Raw genomic sequence first — 19,745 nt, 5'->3', positions numbered from 1 at the left:
GTTATTTTATAGACTTTTGTCACTTTATATGAAAATGTTAATAATTTTTTTACTAATTTAGGTTGCCACAAGTGGAGAGGCACATGTTCCTGATTTCTTCAGATTGGAACAGTTGCAGCAAGAATTTAATTTTGTTTCTGATGAGGAATTTAATAGATCAAAGAGATTCCGGCTCTTGCAGCTCAGAAATGGGGAGGTGGCAGAGTTCCGAAACTATAAGCAAGTCCCTTTACATGAACGAGAAATCAGTGAGAAAATCTTCCAGGTAGAATGTTATCTGAAATATTTCTTTCCAGTTTTAATGCTAATCATATTTGACTTGCAATTAAGTCCCCTTAAGAATCCCTTAAAGAATGTACAGCTGTGCTGATGAGCAAAAACTGAGAATTTTATTCCTTCAGTCTTTTCTGGTGTTATTTTAATCTACTTAAGATAACCTCCTTCCAAGGCAATATTTCCACAGCTATACTGTGGAAGGAGAAAAATAGAACACGGTAACTGCTGTAGACACAAATGTTCTAAGATGTCTTTTATTTTTTTTATAGGTAAGAGACTTTTTTTTTTTAACGGTGATTTCAAATATAGAAAGGTAATACAAAGATAATTCAGGCTTAGACTTATTAATTTCTGAGCCCTTTCTGTGGAGACTGCTGGCAGCAATGACTGTAACGATAATTAAAACCTTCTTAGGTTTTACTACAGCCTATGTTGCAGTTATTTCTGGTTTAGTACATTGTTCCAATTAGCTTACCCTGTCCTTGCCTGTCTCTTAATTACTGAAATGCAATGTGTGCATTTTTTATTTGGGTCATACTTCAATTATTTTTAATCTCAAGTCTATTATTAGTGTTAAGTCATGCATTCTTTTGTTTAGCAATTAGTGTGGCTAAGGAGCATTTTAGTGTGTTCGTTCCTTAGCAGGATCAGAGTTATCTCAGATTCTGGCAACTGCTGCTTTATCCCTGCTTCTTCTTACATAAATTTCTTTAAAAGAAGATATAATCCAAAAGAAATGGAAGAAAGGAATTTTTGAAAGATATTTATTAAGTCAATCATGTCTGGCTCTTTACAATAAATATTTTTCCTTTTTAAATTTTAGATTATGTATCTTTTATTTAAAGATGTGCCACATCTTTGGTATACATTTCTAGTCCAGTTGATTTTACGGACTAACTTTATTCATTTCATGTTATCATTCAAAATTGAAAACCATAGTTTAAGAATTGTTGTTTTGTTTTGTTTTTTTTTTTTCACTAACGTTAGATTGGATAAACCCATGATCACCCATTCCAAGTTCATTTTATGTGACATGATCTTCAAAACTATGTTTAAAGCAGTATTGTTCCTAGTTGGTTTACTAGCTATTTGGCAAAGTTTGAAAATTCATAGAATCGTGGAAATATTGTTTGGAAAATATTGTCTGGAGGTCATCTAGTCCTGCTTTCCACTGAAGTGGTGGGACTGTTGCCAGCACTAGGTGAGGTCAGCTATATATTTCTCTAGCCAAGTCTTGAAAACATGTAAATAGGAGATTCCACAGCCTTTCTGGATAACTTGTTCCAGTGCTGCACTATCCTTCCAGTGATTATTTAAAAAAAAAAAAAAAAAAAAAAAAAAAATCATGTCCAACCTGAGTCTTCCAAGTTGTATTTAATGGCTGTTCTCCCTTGTTATATTGTCTGGAACTACAGAGATGAGTTTGGCTCTCTCTTCTTTGTAACTGCCCCTCAAATAGTTGTGGGCAGATATTGGATTGCTCATTAATCTCTTCCTCACCAGACTAATTAAATTTAACACCTTGTCCGGTGCAAGAAGGACACTGAAATACTGGAGCAAGTCCAGCACAGAGCTACCAGAATATCTACAGGGCTGGAGCACATGACGTACAAGGAGAGGCTGAAAGGACTAAGTTTGTTTTGGCCTAAGAAGGCAAAGCTAAGGGAGTATCTTACTGCTTCCTTCAGGTACCTAGCAAGACGGTGCAGAAAAAACAGCAAGACTCTTGAGGCAGGATGATGATAGACACAAGTTACTCCAAGAGAAATTCCAGTTAGATACAATGAAAACGTTTTTCACTAAGAATGTATTCAAATTCTAGAACATGTTGTCCAGCAAATTGGTAGAATTGTCATCTCTAAAGATACTGAAAATTCACCTGGCAAAGGTCCTGAGCATCCTGATTGGAGTTGTTCCTGCTTTGCGTTAGGGTTTGGATCAGATGACCACTGGAAGGCTCTTCTGACCTACATTATTCTAAGATTCTGACCTCTTCTTGTAGGTCATGTACTCTAGGCCTCTGACTGTTGTCGTAGTTCTTTAGTGGACCCCATCCAGTTTCTCCACATGCTTCTTGAACTGACAGCCCCAAACTGGACACAATATTTCAGGTATGCCCTCACAAGTGCCACGTTGGAGAGGCTAGTAATTTCCCTTTGTCTGTAGGCCATGCTACTCCTGATGTAGCCTGTGGTTTGCCTTTTGCCAGAAGAACACGTTGTTGGTTGTCATTAAACCATAACCCCCAGATTTTTTTCAATATGGCTGTTATTCTGCTGGTTGCTTTTCAGTCTGTGACAGCCTATGGAGTTGCTCCACCCTCAATACAGAATTTTGCCTTTTCTTCATTGAGACTTCAGTTGTCATAGTCTTCAGTTATCAAGAGCCCTCTAAACTGTGGTTCAGTCATTCATTGTATTAACCACTCTTCCTAATCATGTATTGTTGGCTAAATTGCTGACAGTGTATTGTCTCTCCTCATCCAGGTCACTGGAGTGAAGATACTGAGTAATATTGGCCCTATAATCAATCCCAGGGGTACTTTGCTAGTTAGAGGACACCAACTGGACATCGAGCTATTGATCCTTACTGTTAGAGCTCAGTTGTCCTGTTTTCAATCCAGCAACCGGTCCATTCAGTCCATTCAAACCCATACTTCCTCAGGTTATCCCAACCAGGAATAACTGCATTCTACTTGTTGACAGTAGCGATATTTTCAACCTATATGCTAGCTCTATTCTTAAATGACAAATTCTGTAGTTGTACCTAAATCTGATAATGGCAGTTTCCTGCTGTTGGTTAACCGTGGTAGGCAGCTGAGCACCACATAGACACTTGTTCACTTCCACTCTCCCTCCCACCCTGGACAGGGGAGAGAATAGATAGAGCAAAAGCAAGAAAACTCATGGGTTGAGATAGTTTTACAAGGGAAAGAAGAGGAAGAAGAAAGAAAAAACAGACAAAAATACCCAAGTGATGTAAAGGTACTTGCCACCTCCCACATGTAGACTGATTTCTAGCCAGTTCTGAGCAATGGCGACCTTCCCCAAAAGCCCCTTCCTTTCCATTTTACTGCTGATCATACCATTATATGGCACAGAATATCCCTTTGGTCATTTTGGGTTAGCTGTTCTTGTTGTGTCCCCTCCCAACTTCTTGTGCCCCCCCCAACCTACTTGCTGGGGGAGAGTTGGAAAAAGAGAGAGTGTTGACACTGTGCAAGCACTGCTCAACAATTGTCAAAGCACTGGTGTGTTATCAACACCATTTTAGTCACAAATTCAAAACATAGCACTGTACCAGGTGCTATTAAGGAAATTAAGTCCATCCCAGCCAGACCCAGTACAAGTAGGCCGTGAAATTATCCTCTTTTTTTCCTCACTGTGGTGTTTCCCCAAGTGATTCTGTTGTATTTGTCCTCTCCAATCTTTTCACGGTGTACAGCACTAATACGCAGTACTGCTATGAAATCTTCTTTTGCTTTATATTTTTGGTTCCTTGTGTTCCTCAGAACAAATGGGTCCATCATCTCTACCAATGAACCCACCAGCATGGGCTGTAGGATTTTGATAATCCAAGACATGCCATGCTCATGGGCAAGCAGAATGTCTCGATACACTTCTGGAAATAAAGCAACACAAGTGTCTTGAGTCAAATGGGAAGAGTTTCAATTTGGGGTTCAACACCAGAGTCGGGGCCAGTCAGTCTGTATCTGAGTATTTGCTTTATCAGAATCATAGAATCGTTAAGGTTGGAAAAGACCCTTAGATCATCGAGTCCAACCGTTAACCTATCACTACCAAGTCCATCTATACCATGTCCTCGAGCACCACGTCTATCCATCTTTTAAATACCTCCAGGGATGGAGACTCAACCACTTCCCTGGGCAGCCTGTTCCAATGCTTGACTACCCTTTCAGGGAAGAAGTTTTTTCTAATATCCAACTTAAACTTCCCCTGGCACAGCTTGAGGCCGTTTCGTCTCGTCCAGTCACTTGTTACTTGGGAGAAGAAAGCAACCCCCACCTTGCTACAACCTCCTTTCAGGTAGTTGTAGAGAGCAATAAGGTCTCCCCTCAGCCTCCTCTTCTCCAGACTAAACAACCCCAGCTCCTTCAGCCGCTCCTCAGAAGACTTGTGCTGCAGACCCTTCACCAGCTTCGTTGCCCTCCTCTGGACACGCTCCAGCACCTCGATGTCCTTCTTGTAGTGAGGGGCCCAAAACTGAACACAGCACTCGAGGTGCAGCCTCACCAGTGCCGAGTACAGGGGCACTATCACCTCCCTGGTCCTGCTGGCCACGCTATTCCTGATACAAGCCAGGATGCCATTGACCAGCACACTGCTGGCTCATGTTCAGGCGGCTGTCAACCAACACCCCCAGGTCCTTTTCTGCCAGGCCTCTCTCCAGCCACTCCTCCCCCAGCCTGTAGCGTTTCATGGGGTTGTTGTGACCCAAGTGCAGGGCCCAGCACTGAGCCTTGTTGCATCTCATACAGTTGGCCCCAGCCCAATGATCCAGCCTGTCCAGGTCCCTCTGCAGGGCCTTCCTGCCCTCCAGCAGATCGACACTTCCACCCAACTTGGTGTCATCTGCAAACTTACTGAGGGTGCACTCAATCCCCTCACCCAGATCATCAATGAAGATATTGAACAGGACCGGCCCCAGTACTGAGCCCTGGGGAACACCACTCATGACCGGCCACCAACTGGATTTGACTCCATTCACCACCACTCTCTGGGCTCGGCCATCCAGCCAGTTTTTAACCCAGCGCAGAGTGCACTTATCCAAGCTGTGAGCAGCCAGCTCCTCCAGGAGAATGCTGTGGGAGACAGTGTCAAAGGCCTTACTGAAGTCCAAGGAGACAACATCCACAGCCTTCCCCTCATCCACTAAGCGGGTCACCTTGTCGTAGAAGGAGACCTGGTTAGTGAAGAAGGATCTCCCTTTCATAAACCCATGCTGGCTGGGCCTGATCCCCTGGTTGTCCCACACTTGCTGCATAATGGCACTCAAGATGATTTGTTCCATGACCTTCCCTGGCACCGAGGTCAGGCTGACAGGCCTGAAGTCTATGATCTTTTCCTATTTCTTCTGAAAGTTTATTTAATGCCAACAGTTTACTAAGAGTTAACAAGTACTAATTAATGATTTGTGGTATTTAAATCATATTGAAGTAAAAAGACTTCTGAAGGGAGCAATGCATATGCGTGTAGCAGTTAGACATTCAGCTCCCATTATTGGACTTCTGGCTTAGTCATTACCAGATCTGCCTAAAAATTAAGATTTCTGGCTCAGAAGAGCTATTCTTATTTTATTTTGTTGCTAACTTGAAGTCGTTCAACAGTAATTATTATGCACTGGAAAAGTTAGATAAAGATTTATTGTGGAAATAATGAAGCACTGTGTTTCCAGAATGTGTTTCCTGGGCCCTTCATCTTAGGAAAAAATTATGTTTTCTTAAGTAACAACAGTAGCAAAATGACCTGAAGATTATTGAGTAGCTTTTACATGATAACTAGCTGTGGTTCTAAGGCCAACCTGATTTGCAGACTGCCATTAAGCTGCAGGTCCTGGGAGACCCCCTGGACTTGTAGGCTCTGTGTTTTGCTTGGAAGCTGAGTGTGTCAGCTCTAGCGTTTTCTTAATTTATGAGACACTTTCCTAAACTTGTGAATAAAGGTTGCATCTGTCAGTACAGCTTTCATTGTAGTCTACCAGAATAGTAACCACAACCCTGAGAAATATTCCATTAACGTACTTCTCCCCAAGAAGCAAGTGAAAGAACCTCAGGCAAAGCAAAATCTTCGCACTCTGGCTGCTTACAGAGCTTTCGCTTTCTCACGATGTACAACCAAAGATTTTTATTATGCTATTAAATATCTTTATTTTTTTAATATAACTTAAAATAGCTCAATAATTGTTTCTCAACAAACTCTCCTACAAGTGGAGTTTCTTCCAGTGTTAGCCTCTATGGAAACTAGTTTTGTGTATTAAAACACAGCTCAGATTTCAGGTCATCTTCCATGAATACTGCATCACTTCTGTTTCTAAAGGATTCTCCCTATTGCAGCTGCAGTAAGAGAAGCCATTTCCAGTTCAAATGGAATTTCAGTTTACAGCAGCAGGTTGAAGTTCAGCTTTAAAAGAAGAGAGGGAAATCTTCAAGCTATTCATAGTAATTTAAACCACATGAATCTTGTAACTTAATGGAGTTCTTGTCTCTATTCATGGAAGTTTAGCAATGCTATTGCTGTATACCATAGCATTAAAAATAGTTTTATAAACCTCTGACATCTGTTTTGGTTTACTGTGATCCATACATTAATATTAATGAAATATTTACCATTTTTCTTGTATGTAATAAAGCACTGAACATATATCAAATCACAAACTCTAGTAAATATCTTTAGGACTATGAGAAGAGACTGCAAGAGAGGGATGTGATTGACAGCAAAAATTACCTAGATGCACACAGAGCAGTTGTTGCCAACTATCTTCAGAAGGTAAGCTGCAAAAAATATGGATCCACTGTATTTCTCTAGGCCATATGTTGCTTCTATACTTCCACGCTTTATTTCCATGAATACTAAAAACTGATTCATCTCTAAACATGACCTACAGATATCTTTAAAATTCCAAGTTAAGCCTGAAACTGGTCTCATTGAACAAGGGGATGTTTGTGAATGACTCATTTAATGTTACCAAAGAAGATGCAATATACAAAATGACCAGCCATTCTGGATTTTTCTAGTAGTTCTCTAAATTCTTTTCTGCTCCAGTGTCCCAGAGATGTGTAGTGTTGCGTCCCACGTATTCACTGATTTCCCTCTCCTCTGTATTTTCCTTCTTGTAAGCTGTGATGCTAAGAGCTTAATTATCTCCATGAAAGTGGCCCTAACCACTGTTACAAATCATTTAATGCAATACACAGTGTTTTGTCCTGCAGACTAAGGCAGAGGGCATGTCATCTTCTCCCCCTTATTTTGATTTAATTTATTTTTCTAGTCTGTTCATTCTGTTAGGGTGACATTCTCTTTAATTCTTAGGGGGAAAAAAATTACAGGAAAACATTGGTCATGTAACCAAGAGAAGTTTGCAATTCCAGACTATTTTGGCAAAATAGCAAGTGCAAAACACGGCTACCAGTTTCTTACCAGTGCTGGAAATATCAAAAGTTTATCAAATCCTAGCCAGCCAGCAAAACATGTGATATGATGATAAGGTTGATTTGATGTAGGACAAAACAAATTGTCTGCTAGAAGGAATGGTTTGTTAAAGAATCATAGACAGTGAAGAGTATTTAAATCTTCCAGGCAAGTGCCAAAGCCCAGATTCAGTATGATAACATAAAAAAATTATTTTTAGCAAAGCTGTCATGTCTGTGTCAGCCCCATATGTTTCACATGGTATTTAAGTGTGTACTCAAACATAGGGTTTATGCAGTGGACTGAATAATAGTGTAGTAGTATGGAGTAATATACCTTATAGTACCTTTATTTGTCACTCTCTTAGATGAATACAAGTAGCCTTTTTTAAAATAGTATTTGGATATTTTATACTTTTATAAATTGTCAGATGTGCTTGAAAATTAGATTGCTCACATCAGAACTGAAATTCAGTTCACTCTGAAGTGTGATCTTTATATGCCTATCACTTCAACACAAAGATACAATAGAATAAAAACTTAAATAAAAACTTTTTAAAATAGCAAAGGGAGATGTAGTGTAGAAAATTGTTTGTTATTGCTGTTCTGTAACTGATCTCATAATAACAGTACATAAAGGCATTACTAGCGTTAGTGGTAGGAAAAAAGGACAAAGGCAATACTGTAAGTCTGCTTCCACATAGTTGTTGTGAGAAGAGGGAAGGCTTTCATCGCTGTGCTTCAGTCTATGACCTCAGCATAGAGACGAAAGGAACTAGGGATTTTAAATGTTTATTTGAAATCATAGTATTTGTAATACAGGCTTCATCGAGTGTTCTGCAGTCTGAAGTGTTGCTTTTTTCTCCATAACTAATACCATATAGATTTCTCTACAGTCTTTTCTGCAACTTCATTTAGACATGGAAAAGAGACGTCTGTTGGTGTCATTTATTGTTGTGATTGTTTCTGATGAATAGCTGTAGGCAGATAGGACATCATTTTCTGATGGCATGCTTTCATATTTTCTTACATCTGGCTAGCCAGTATGTTTTTAGAGAATCATTGTATTTGTAAAATGAGCTTATATAATGTTCTGAAGAAATATCTGGTGGAAAGAAAATTTTCCTTGGACCGCAACTCTGTTAAAACTAGGAAAAAATAAAGAATGTATATTTGGACGTTTTGTTTGTGTTTAATAGAGAGCATGCAAATATTTTTCCAGTGGGTTTGGATTAGAAATGTACTTTTGTCTCTTCTCCCTCCCCATTCACAGGTTCGAGAATCAGTAATAAATCGTTTCCTCATAGCAAAACACCATTTCCTTCTCTCTGACCTTGTCAATGAAGAGGAGATTCCCAGCCTGGGGTAAGGGAGCTATCTTTATTTGTTCTAAATCAAAATAATGAATATAAAACTGTCTCTCTTTTTTTTTCTTTTTTTTTTTGCAAAGTGTATTGATGTGACCAACTGATGCGATTTTGTGTTTAGTGTCATATATAAACTTCTAATCACTATGTACACCTGTGCCAGTACAGGCAGTGTATTGATACACAAAGTGCGTAAAAACTTTTTTGAGAAAAAATTCTGATTTTGGCAGAAGTAATGTGACAGTATGTAAATAAGATTTAGCATGATATAATGCATCAGGCTGTGATGTGATGAGCTGATCATAGCCCTAGGTGGTGCCAGACTGAATGATTTCCAAATATCAGACAAGTGTCAAAGGTAGTAACACTGATACTGGTTCTATAGGTGATGCTCACCTTGAGTCAGTGCATATGCCCTGCAAATAATATGCAGTAGATTTTTTTAACAGTCATTTTCTTTGTTTTACTTTTCATGTATTTCTGCTGTTGCATGCTGTTTACTTTAGAAATATTACTGGGTTTAGAAATTACTTCTTTTTTCTTTTAAAGTTATTATTTGTTTTATTACTTAAGCACATTCTTTGAATTTTTGTTCTAAATCCCATACTTGTTGATTTTGACATTTATCAGTCATCACAGCATAGATGACTCTTAATTACTGTTGCTCGCTTAAAATCTGTGTAAGTAAACATGCTGTGACAGGTATTTTTTCTTTCATGTAGAAGTTGCTTGTGTTCACTATAAACGTGACACCCTTAACGTACAGCCAAAGTTTTTTCGATCAGCAGTATAAATCTAAACAGTCCCATCTGCTGGAGATGCAGAGACTTGCTCTCTTACAAAAGAGTTCATCCTATTTTTTAGTTAGTGTTTTCACATCACAGAATGGAAAAATCCAGACGAGACTATAATCAGCTTTTGGAGTTATTTAAAAATCAAGTGCTTCATTGATATTTTCTTATCATGAATACTAATTCATATTGGTTTCTATTTGCTAATTTATATGGTTAGTGAGTTAAAAATACACGATTTGTTTAAAGCATCTACTTAGTGAGATATTTAACAGCTGGACTCAATGATCTTAAGGGTCTTTTCCAACCTTAACGATTCTATGATTCTGTATTTCAGTAACTCATGGTTTGGTATTATTTTAACAGTAATTACTGTGATTTTTTATTATGTATAAGGAAATAATGCCATTGGCTATCAGTTTTTTAAATAAATTTTGGAATGTATGCAGTTAATATCAATGATGTGTGAAAACATACATCTGCTTTTTATTCTTTTCCTGTTTTTTTTTTTCTTTGGTTCTGCTTTGCCTTGGGTTATAAGTTCTGAGGGTCCAGGGTATGTTGTGGCATATTCATTCTACTTCCTTTCAATAGCCTATTGTTTGTTGTACCTAGCTGTGTAATTAGATTTTTTGCCTATTCCATATGGTGGTTATCGTCATCTGCTAGATACCTTGTTTATAGCACTGTAGTTTAGATCTGTCTTGAAGCTGTGTAATTGTCTTATTTGTATCTTACCTAGTTTTGGAAAAAAAACTTTTTTACACATTTAAGTTATAATTTCTGAAATATAAAACAAAACTGGACTGTGTAGTACTAGACAATTAAAACATTTTGACATTTCATAGAGTTTTGTATCGCACTAACAGGGGCATATATTTCCTTTTTCTGTTAGTGCATAATTTTCATGTGTGTCATGGAAACACTATAATGCTGGATTCTATGCAAAAATGACTAAATATCTGTTTTATGATTATTAGTATTTTGGGACTCAGCCTCTTCAAACTGGCAGAGCCAAAACGACCATTAAAGCCAAGAAGAAAAGAAAGGAAGAAGGTCACAGCACAGAATTTATCAGATGGAGACATAAAACTGTTAGTGAACATCATTAGAGCTTACGATATTCCAGTGAGAAAACCAGTGATGAGGTATGTTTAAATGGCTGTTTCCAATACAGATTCATCTTCTGGTTGCAGCTGGTTTGAGGACAGCTGAAGAAACTAATGTTGAAATTCAGCTGTGTGTGGTGGTTTGATCCTCATGATAAAAACATATATGCATTTGTCTTTTTATTAATAATGACAAAGAACTGCTGTTTTGTAAGTTTGTAGAATAATATTATCATTTATCAATAACTGCTAAATTCCAGAAATGTTTTACCAAAAACTATATTCATCTGCTTGAGGAAAAATGTCTGCAAGATAACTCACAGCTTTGACAACATTATAACTCTGGTAATATCAGATGAATTATACCTTAAGCAAGCCTGCTAGTTATACTCATGGCAATTTTAATTCATAATATCTTAATTAAATAGCAAAAATAAGCATTAAAAAAATCCAGTTCTTCATTGTGGGATATTATATTTGCCTCCTGAGTGTAGCATGTTGGTCTTCTCCTTCATGAACTGTTTGTTTAAGTTAATGGACTGAGCCTAATTTGGCTCTGACTAATTTTAAAGGTGACCATTACCTTCAGGCACATTAAGGCAATGCCTGCACTGCATGATGTGCTGTGTCATGTAAAGGTACTTGAGTCCTGAACAGCCTGGTTCAGTTCCAGAAGCAATGTATTAGTGCAGTGTTCTCTCTCTCCCAGAATGAATACACCTTGCATTTAACTCAGAGGTGTTTTCAAGCTGACCAGTTAGTGTGCATACAGAATTTAGCATCTTCTGCTGTTTTATCTCTTTACTGTAAGAAAGGTTCTGTTGAATTTCTGTAAATAAGTTCATGCTGAGAAAAGCAATTCATATTAGAAACATGTTGACAGGAAGGAAAAGATGAAAATTCCAATTCATTATCAGTATTACAAAAATAACTACATTATAAATTACAAAACCCCTCCCAGTCTTTTTGCATTGCATATCTTATTTTGAGCTGCTTTCTCTATGAATAGTTTTTCTTTTATAATCTCTACTGTGGTGTTATTACAAAAAAAGTTACTTGGGAATACTGTAAAAATAAATGTATTAACATTTATTTTATTTCACTCATGGGTTGCTGATTGTGTAATATTCATATGGGTTTAATTTTGTCGCACAGGCCTTGCCTGGATACCATGAAGTCTACACTGTTTACAAATTCTGTGAGGATTCGTCTCCTTAAACTGAAAAACCTGTAGCTCAAGGAGATTGTACAGAGGAGGCAAAAAAAAAAAAGTCTGGGGTTGATAAGCTCTTCAGAAGAGAGCCTCCAGTCACAAAGCACTCTTTTGCAATGAGGATTGCAAGGGCTATACACTCACTACCCCTTTCTGGCATTCTTTTTGTGTTATTTGATCAAATAAATATCTTTCCAAGGTTAAAGTCATAACATAAAAATATCAGAAGTGTTTCCAGAATTCTGTATGGTTAAAACAGAATGTGAGGGATTCATATTCTGTAATGTGTTCTCTGCCTTTTCTTGTTGTCTGTTTCCTCTCGTAGCAAACTTCAACAACCATCCAAATCTTCAAGGTCCTTTAATGAGATGTTTGCAGCCTCTCCATCAGCTCAGAGCCCAACTGATAGCCCAGATTGGGCATTCAACCAGGTATATTACAAACTAACATTTTCTTACGTGAGTTCGTGAGCGTTCCTCTTTTCCACAGACAGTAACATTTACCATCAGAAAGATATCTTATTAGTGAGGTTGGCTTGCCCACTCTTTAATTTCCAAAAAGGTAGTAATGCTGCAAAAGGTTCAGAGAAGGGTGATAAGAATGTCAGAAATATGGAATAGCTACTGTACAGTGAAAAATGGTAGGGCTTTTCAGCCAGAACAGCAGTAACTGCAAGTAGGGGAGGAGTAAAGAGGCACAGAATCATGAGTAATATAGAGACTGTGGATAGGGATTGACTGTTTACTGGCCCTTTCAGTACAAGGGTGAGGGATCATCAAATGAAGCTGGTAGGAGTCGGGTTCAAAACAAACAGAAGGTTGTGATTTTTCATGCAGCAGTTAGTAGGTGCCCAGAGAAGTTGCTTACATGTATTGCGGACTAAAGAGGTTTGCTTGCATTGAAGTGGGTATTGGACAAGTATTTGGAAGAGTGATCCATTGGGAGTTACTAAATAGAAAAATCATTACAGGCTTAGGAAAGTCCTTCATCTGAAAACAGTTGAAGCCTGGAAGAGTAATAGGAGAAAATATCATATATGCCTGTTCTGTTCTTACTCTTCTGTATGCGTTTGCTGATGGCCATTTTCACAGCCTGAATTTTGGGCCCGGTGCACTCTTAGTCTAAACCAGCACAGCCATTCTGATGGCTGGTACTGAAACTACATTTGCTTGCTATTGAGAACTAAATTCAGCATCCTTCTGAATGAAGATGGAAGCCCTTCAGGGCTTTTTCCTGGTTTTCTTAAGATATTCCTTCAAAATTATTGTTTCTTGAAAAGTAGAACAGGTTCTGCCATACGCGTTTGAATGCTAATGAAATGCTCCATTAAGGCATTTTTAATCACATTAGGGGTTTGTTGTGTCTAGTAGGAGTTGCTTATCTGTAACAGGGACCAGTTTCAGAGACAACCAGGATTGTAGCAGTAGGCTTCTTGGATTACAGATAAGAGGATACAAGTGCACTTTTTTCCACTGGCGTCTGGATAACATGTTCTGTTTCAGTTACCTTCTTTGATTAGATAGCCAGTAGCTTTCCCACTCTCAGGGGAAAATTGCTGGTGTATATAAATATGTCAAGTATTCTGAATACACATAATCTTTTGGAAATGCTAACATACAAAATATTTTTAAAAGCTTCATAAATGCTTAGAAGCCTGGGAAGTGCAATATTTAAGATGTATTAAAGTTTTATCTGGTCTGGACCAGCCTGATCTCCACAAAGTATACGTTTATTTTTCTAAATACATGAAAATGTGTAATTTAATATGTTCTGATTAATTTTTATAGAGGTCTGTTTCCTTTGTTTTGATCTCTATTGATAGGTTTTAGTTCGTCCTTTTGTGGAAGTTTCTTTTCAGCGAACAGTCTGCCGGACAACAACAGCAGAGGGTCCAAACCCCAACTGGAATGAGGAACTTGAGCTTCCATTTAGGTATGGCAAAATGAAATCAAATTCTTTCTTAGTAATAATAATTTAATTTGAGCATGCAAGTTTATTCAAATTTTCCTGTTCTGTTCAAATCACTTTTCTGGTTTATTTAACCTTTTCAGAGCTCCTAATGGTGACTACAGCACCCACAGTTTGCAGTCAGTGAAGGATGAAGTCTTCATTAATGTTTTTGATGAAGTACTTCATGATGCTGTAGAGGTGAGTTCATAATTGAAGGACAGTGTACATTACAGAATATTACGAGCTTTTTGAAGTTGACAGAATAAGACTTTTCAGTGTAATAGGTTTCACCCTCCTGTGCCTCTTTTTTCTCTATTTTGTCATGCCTTACGGTTTTATATCTAGTCAATACTGCAGAATTGTTAGAGGGAGCAGTCTTTACAGTGTTAACCTTTGTCTGTACAAATCAAGCTTCTACTATATAATCTGCTGCTAGAGTTGAACATGTGTATGTAATCTATTTTACTGATATTTAATGAAATTGGAGATACTAAAATTGAGAGGCAACATATGAATTGTATACTGAATTTTATTCTTCTTAAACTTTATCAGGATTTTTACTAAATTCCAGATGAATGATCCCAGTTCCTGTATTTTTTAACAACTATCTTTTTATGCTCTGCTTCATCCTGTTTTACAAGCTGTTTGGTGAAAAAAAACATCTTTTGGTTGTATATATTAATTTTTTGGAATGAGATAAAAATTGCAAGTACTAGTAACAAGAAATTTTTGTAAGCTCTCAGTGTTGGCATTAACTCCTTCCCCTGTTGAAACCAGTGAAAGGTTTCCTAGTCAATTCAGCATGCACAAAAATAGCAGCACATTCTTTAAAATATAACCCCGAAATAAATAATGCATATATTTCACTGAGAACAGAATTCTGTCCTTAAAACTGAAATGGAATTTGATGCAACAGAAGGAAGAAGGATACAGATTTGAAACTCAGATGTCACTCTAGCCTTTAGAGAATTTTTTTTTTAAATAACTTGTAGGCTGATCATACGAGATTTGGAAATCCCTGATAGGCAATACACATGAAAACAGTGCTTCCATTCCACAGGGTTTAGTTAAATTTTCATGCAATTTTATCTTCAAAAAGCTTTTTAAAATACTAGTAAAATATTTCATTGGAAGACCATAGCTTAATTTACTTTGTCTGAGAAGACTCTTGTGGAATCCTTGTCAGATTTTTGGGTTCTCCATCACAGGTTATACAGGAGTTGAACCTTGAAGTGCAAGCACATTGTATCTTGGACCAAGAAGTTCTTACATTTGTTCAGCATCTGGCATGCCTGAAAGGCATGCAGAATGATCATTGCCATACTAGTAACTGGACTTATATTTATAGTAAATTATTAAAACAATACAGAATTTTTATTAATGCCTTGTTGATTGAATTAAAGGAAATGAAGCTGTCTTACTAAGTTTTATGTTGGGCAACTTTTTAATAGGATGATTGTGAAAGAGGAAGTGGAATCTGCACTCGTGTTGAGAGACACTGGCTGGGATGTGTTAAGATTCCATTTACTACGATATATTTTCAAGCGAGGGTAAGTAGCGATAACTTGGAGTAAATCTCTTAAAGTACAAAACTGGAGAATGGAAAGGGGCTGGTAATGGAGTGTCAGATTTAATGATGTTCTCTGTACCTGTTAGTTTATTTTTATGGAATTGTTTGAAAATGTCTCTGAAACCACTGGGTTTTTTCAAATTTTGGTGAGTATTTGTCAGTAAGTTCAACGTTTTGAAGGGAGAAGAGAGAGACAAACATACTTCTACACTGACAATGCGGCCTGGCTTCCTTCAGTAATGAGGTTAAAAGTGCAAATTCTTTAGATGGTTTTGTCAGTAGCTTTTGAGATCTCTGGTATTCCACGGCCTAGATAGGTGAACTAGGAATAAGAATATCACCTAGACAGGTGATAGGAAACTTGACCTAACTCTTCTTTTTTCACACTTTTCATGAATCACAAAATTTTTACCTTTGCTTCTCCCAATCCCTTCTTTCCTACATTTTTAGAATTTTTCAAGAGAAGCTTTCTTCAAGACGTATCAACAGTTAGTCATGGGAGTGATAGTAAAACATGCAGTTCTTCATAGGAGAAAGGCATGTTTTTTTCCAGCCACCCATCCTGGACTTAGGTTAAGGAAACTAATTTTTCACATCAATAGTCCTATCATACTGTAATCTTGCTGTAGGACTTTTTCTGCAGAGAAGTTACTTTCATGTGTAGATCAAGTCATTATATCACAAAAGTCTCAGTTTCTTACTTCATGAAGACTGTGACAGAAGTTGCATACCTAATGACGCATTAATTTGCTCTGCTCTGCCTATATGGGGCCCTTCTCAGAACCTTAAGGGCTGTAAGATATATGGTGAGCCTCCTGGATTCTTTGAGTGGAGGATGTGTCTGTAGGGGTCTCATTTAATTTAAGAGCAGTGCTTGGAGTTCGAAGTGGTTTTCTTGGGCTCTCCGTTTGCAAGGCATAACAGAACATAATTGTCATAGGATTCAAGAAAGCATGGGATTCTTTTCATTGCTGAGAAATTTTGGACAGTGTGTGTCTAACCAGTCCTAGTCCACTTGCTCCTGCTAGATCATTAAGTTTAGGTTGGATATTAGGAAAAACTTCTTTGCTGAAAGGGTAGTCAGGCACTGGAACAGGCTGCCCAGGGCAGTGGTTGAGTCTTCATCCCTGGAGGTATTTAAAAGACGGGTAAATGTGGTGCTTGAGGACATGGTTTAGTGGTGGACTTGGCAGTGCTAGGTTAACAGTTGGACTCAATGATCTTAAGGGTCTTTTCCAACCTTAACGATTCTATGATTCTATGATTAATCATATGCTATCTTCAACTTGGGAGGCTAATCAATGAATTTAGGTGTTTGAGGGTTGTGGTGCCCTATAGAATGAAGCTTTCATTGACTTCAAAGAAGATGTAAGTACTAAGAAGGTCTAGCCTTCTTTTCATGAGTCTTTGAGCATCCTGTGCAGACAATGTCACATAATGTCACCACCCTTGTTCTAGGTCAACAAACAAGAAAGAACAAGATCCTTTACTTTTTTTAGGGAAATGTTCCATGCTGAATGCATGAAATTCACCCGAGAAGTGTGTCTGGTCACAGTCTTGAGAGACTTAATGGGCAGACATTTTAACAGACTGCTTACCAATACATAGTGAAGGACACAGCCTATAATCCGTCTTTGACGATTACGAATACTGATGTCAACCTCTGTTCTTCGTATTTCTTGTTGGTGTATCAGTCTTTCTGTTGTAGAAGCAGAGTAGCTCCAGGATTCCTGGCAGATGCACTCCTGACTCTCATTGAGGAGGTGTTGCAGTTTGTGATTCCCGAAGCACAGTGTGAGTGCCTGCATAGATCTTCCCAGCACTAGGGATTCTTTTCATTTGAACAGGATGTCTTACTGAATTAGAGAAAGCCTGATGAGTCCAGCGGTTATATCAAGGTGCAATAAAATTTCAGTAGCAAATGAAGCATTTCTTCATCCCGTTCCGCTATAATGCAGCAGAAATTCTGAGTGATTTATTTAGTTTTCTCTTCATCAAAACTTAATTTTGTTCTTAAATGTTTGATGGGCCGGGCCAGCCCAGTGAGCCATCTGTTCGTCTTCCACATCCACCAAAGATGTCCTTCCTGATGGCAGTCATCTGAATTCTGCCCAAATCAGGAGGTTAGTCTTCTCGGTTTTCTCTTAAAGCTATGTACGTCCATTGTTGAGGCTTGCCCGAGCAAGTGTGGGGCATGGCATCTCTTGTCTGACACGTCCTTTCAGAAAGACCTTATCTTCTGTTTGTGGTGGCAGAGGGAGGCGCAAAGGGCTGGTGAGTCTATGAGAGGACTCCTCCATGGGGAAGCTGGCTGAATGGGCCCGGTTCCAGTTGCACCCAAGAAGCATCAGCAGCTTCTGTGTGGAAGGTGTCTGTCTGTGAGATGCTGGAGCATCATTCTCACATCACTCAAACATAGGCAAAGGCCTGTTGGTGTGATGCTGCCTTCAGAAGCATAGTCCTGCAACCTGTATTTTGCCATTTTGTCATTTTTTCAGGTAAATAGTGCCATGTGGAGATTGCTGTTTGAAGGAAAAACAGTGAAAGGCTGGCACTCTTTCTTTCTCTAAGAACTAGTGTGTATGATTTCCATTACATTAAATATTAGTGTTTATAATACGCAAGAGAGGCTGAAATCCAGTTGTAATTAATACATTTAACAATGAGATGTCTCATGTTTTCCCCACAGTTAATCAGTATATATGTCATATTCTCTCATTTTATTGTTTTGTAATTCAGATTAATAAAGACATCAAGGGAATAAAATATTTGAATACAAGTAGCAAATGTATTTGAGAAGGAAGTTTTGCTTTTTTGCTTCTAATGAGAAGTATTTCTCTGCATATGTTGTAGATTGATGGTACATTTAAGGTGGATATTCCTCCAGTCCTCCTTGGCTACAGCAAAGAAAAGAACCTGGGAATTGAGAGAGGCTATGATTCTGTGCGAAATCTGAGCGAGGGCTCGTATATAACACTGTTTATTACCATTGAACCACAGCTCATTCCTGGAGAGTCAGTCAGAGAAAAGGTAACTAATCAGTAATTCATCATATGCTTGCTTTTTGTTTCCAGTGGTGCAGTTCTTGAGATGCGTATAAATAGGTACGCTTTGTATACCAAAGGGTATGAATGCAAGTACAGAAGAACATTAATACAAATTCTGAGTGTTCTACTTCAAATTTTTTAGCTCAGTTCAATTTAATTGGATGCACCATTAAGTTAGATGGACACTTAATGCATGAGAAATAACTTTCACGAGGTATATAGTTCCAATGTTAATAGAAAGCAAATTTGCATTCATTATCTATGAGCATGTAATTTTCCCATTTACTTCTGTAAATAATAAAGTATTCATGTGAGTATTTGTGAACAGTGGACGAAAAGGAGGTGGCAGGTGCAAACATAATATTTTCGTGCCTCTATGTTTATACTATTCAAATACAGCGTTCATTATTTATGGCTTCATGCATGCCTCCAAGTCTTGAAGGTAATTATTTCTAAATAGCGGCTGTTATTTTTTTCAGTTATTTTACTAAACCAGAAGTGCCTTACACTAACAACAACAAAAATATGTAGTTAAAATGCATACACCGCTTGCTATTTTATGTAATGTTATGCAATGATTTTAAGATCCGTTCAGCAAGGATGTGTGTTTTTCATGCACAAACAGCAGCAGTTCATTCTTTTCCAATTCAGTGCTACACTGGTCATTTATTAAAGACAAAAAGAGGAACGAGAGAGAAAGGTCTATTGTTATGTAATTTCTTTTTCAGAATAAATATAAAATTGTATGATGCATTCTAAAAACCCTTGTTCCTGTTAAATTACAGTCTTGGAAACTATCCAGTCCTATGTTTTCTTGCTCTCATGCAATACTGTGGGAATTGTTACAATTTAGTACTGTTGAAAAGAAAGAAAATAAAGTGCGTTCATGGATGCATTTTAAGGTTAATTAGTTTGAATGATAAGATTATTACTATAAAACCATAAATATAAACTTAACAGCCTTGAAGCACCTCTAATAGATGAGACCTTACTCAAGAGTTTCATGGTCTTAATCTTCACATATAGTAATTAGTTGCTGGGGAAAAAATGTACTGAATTTGTAAGGAAACAGATGTCTGTTTATAGAAAGACCTGTCTCCAGTACTGTTTCAAAAGAAAAATCATAGAAATTCAAATAAGGGGTCAGATTATTGTAAAATATTATGGACTACATGTTGCAAATCTTGACCTCTTTAAATAATGAGCAAATGTGCAGAATTTCTTGCATAGATGCAATTTGATGCTTAGTTACCAAAAGGTTATGTATTGTATTAA

General features: G+C 37.7%; 1 protein-coding gene across 3 annotated transcripts in view; it reads left to right on the top strand.

Moving 5' to 3' along the window:
* The window catches only part of CC2D2A (coiled-coil and C2 domain containing 2A), a 69,085-nt gene that overhangs the window by 36,393 nt on the left and 12,947 nt on the right, over positions 1–19,745 (top strand). For all 3 annotated transcript variants that reach the window (XM_082316311.1, XM_082316312.1, XM_082316313.1), the window contains 9 exons: positions 62–265; positions 6,690–6,782; positions 8,697–8,788; positions 10,562–10,729; positions 12,229–12,334; positions 13,726–13,835; positions 13,955–14,051; positions 15,305–15,403; positions 18,277–18,453. In XM_082316311.1, coding sequence (XP_082172437.1) covers positions 62–265; positions 6,690–6,782; positions 8,697–8,788; positions 10,562–10,729; positions 12,229–12,334; positions 13,726–13,835; positions 13,955–14,051; positions 15,305–15,403; positions 18,277–18,453 — 1,146 coding nt within the window. The remainder of the gene's footprint in view (positions 1–61; positions 266–6,689; positions 6,783–8,696; positions 8,789–10,561; positions 10,730–12,228; positions 12,335–13,725; positions 13,836–13,954; positions 14,052–15,304; positions 15,404–18,276; positions 18,454–19,745) is intronic.

Source organism: Platalea leucorodia, assembly GCF_965183815.1.
Source record: "Platalea leucorodia genome assembly, chromosome: 6".
NCBI classification, from domain to species: Eukaryota; Metazoa; Chordata; class Aves; order Pelecaniformes; family Threskiornithidae; genus Platalea; species Platalea leucorodia.
Note: the sequence above shows the minus strand (reverse complement) of the source record. Positions and strands in the feature narration are given on the sequence as shown.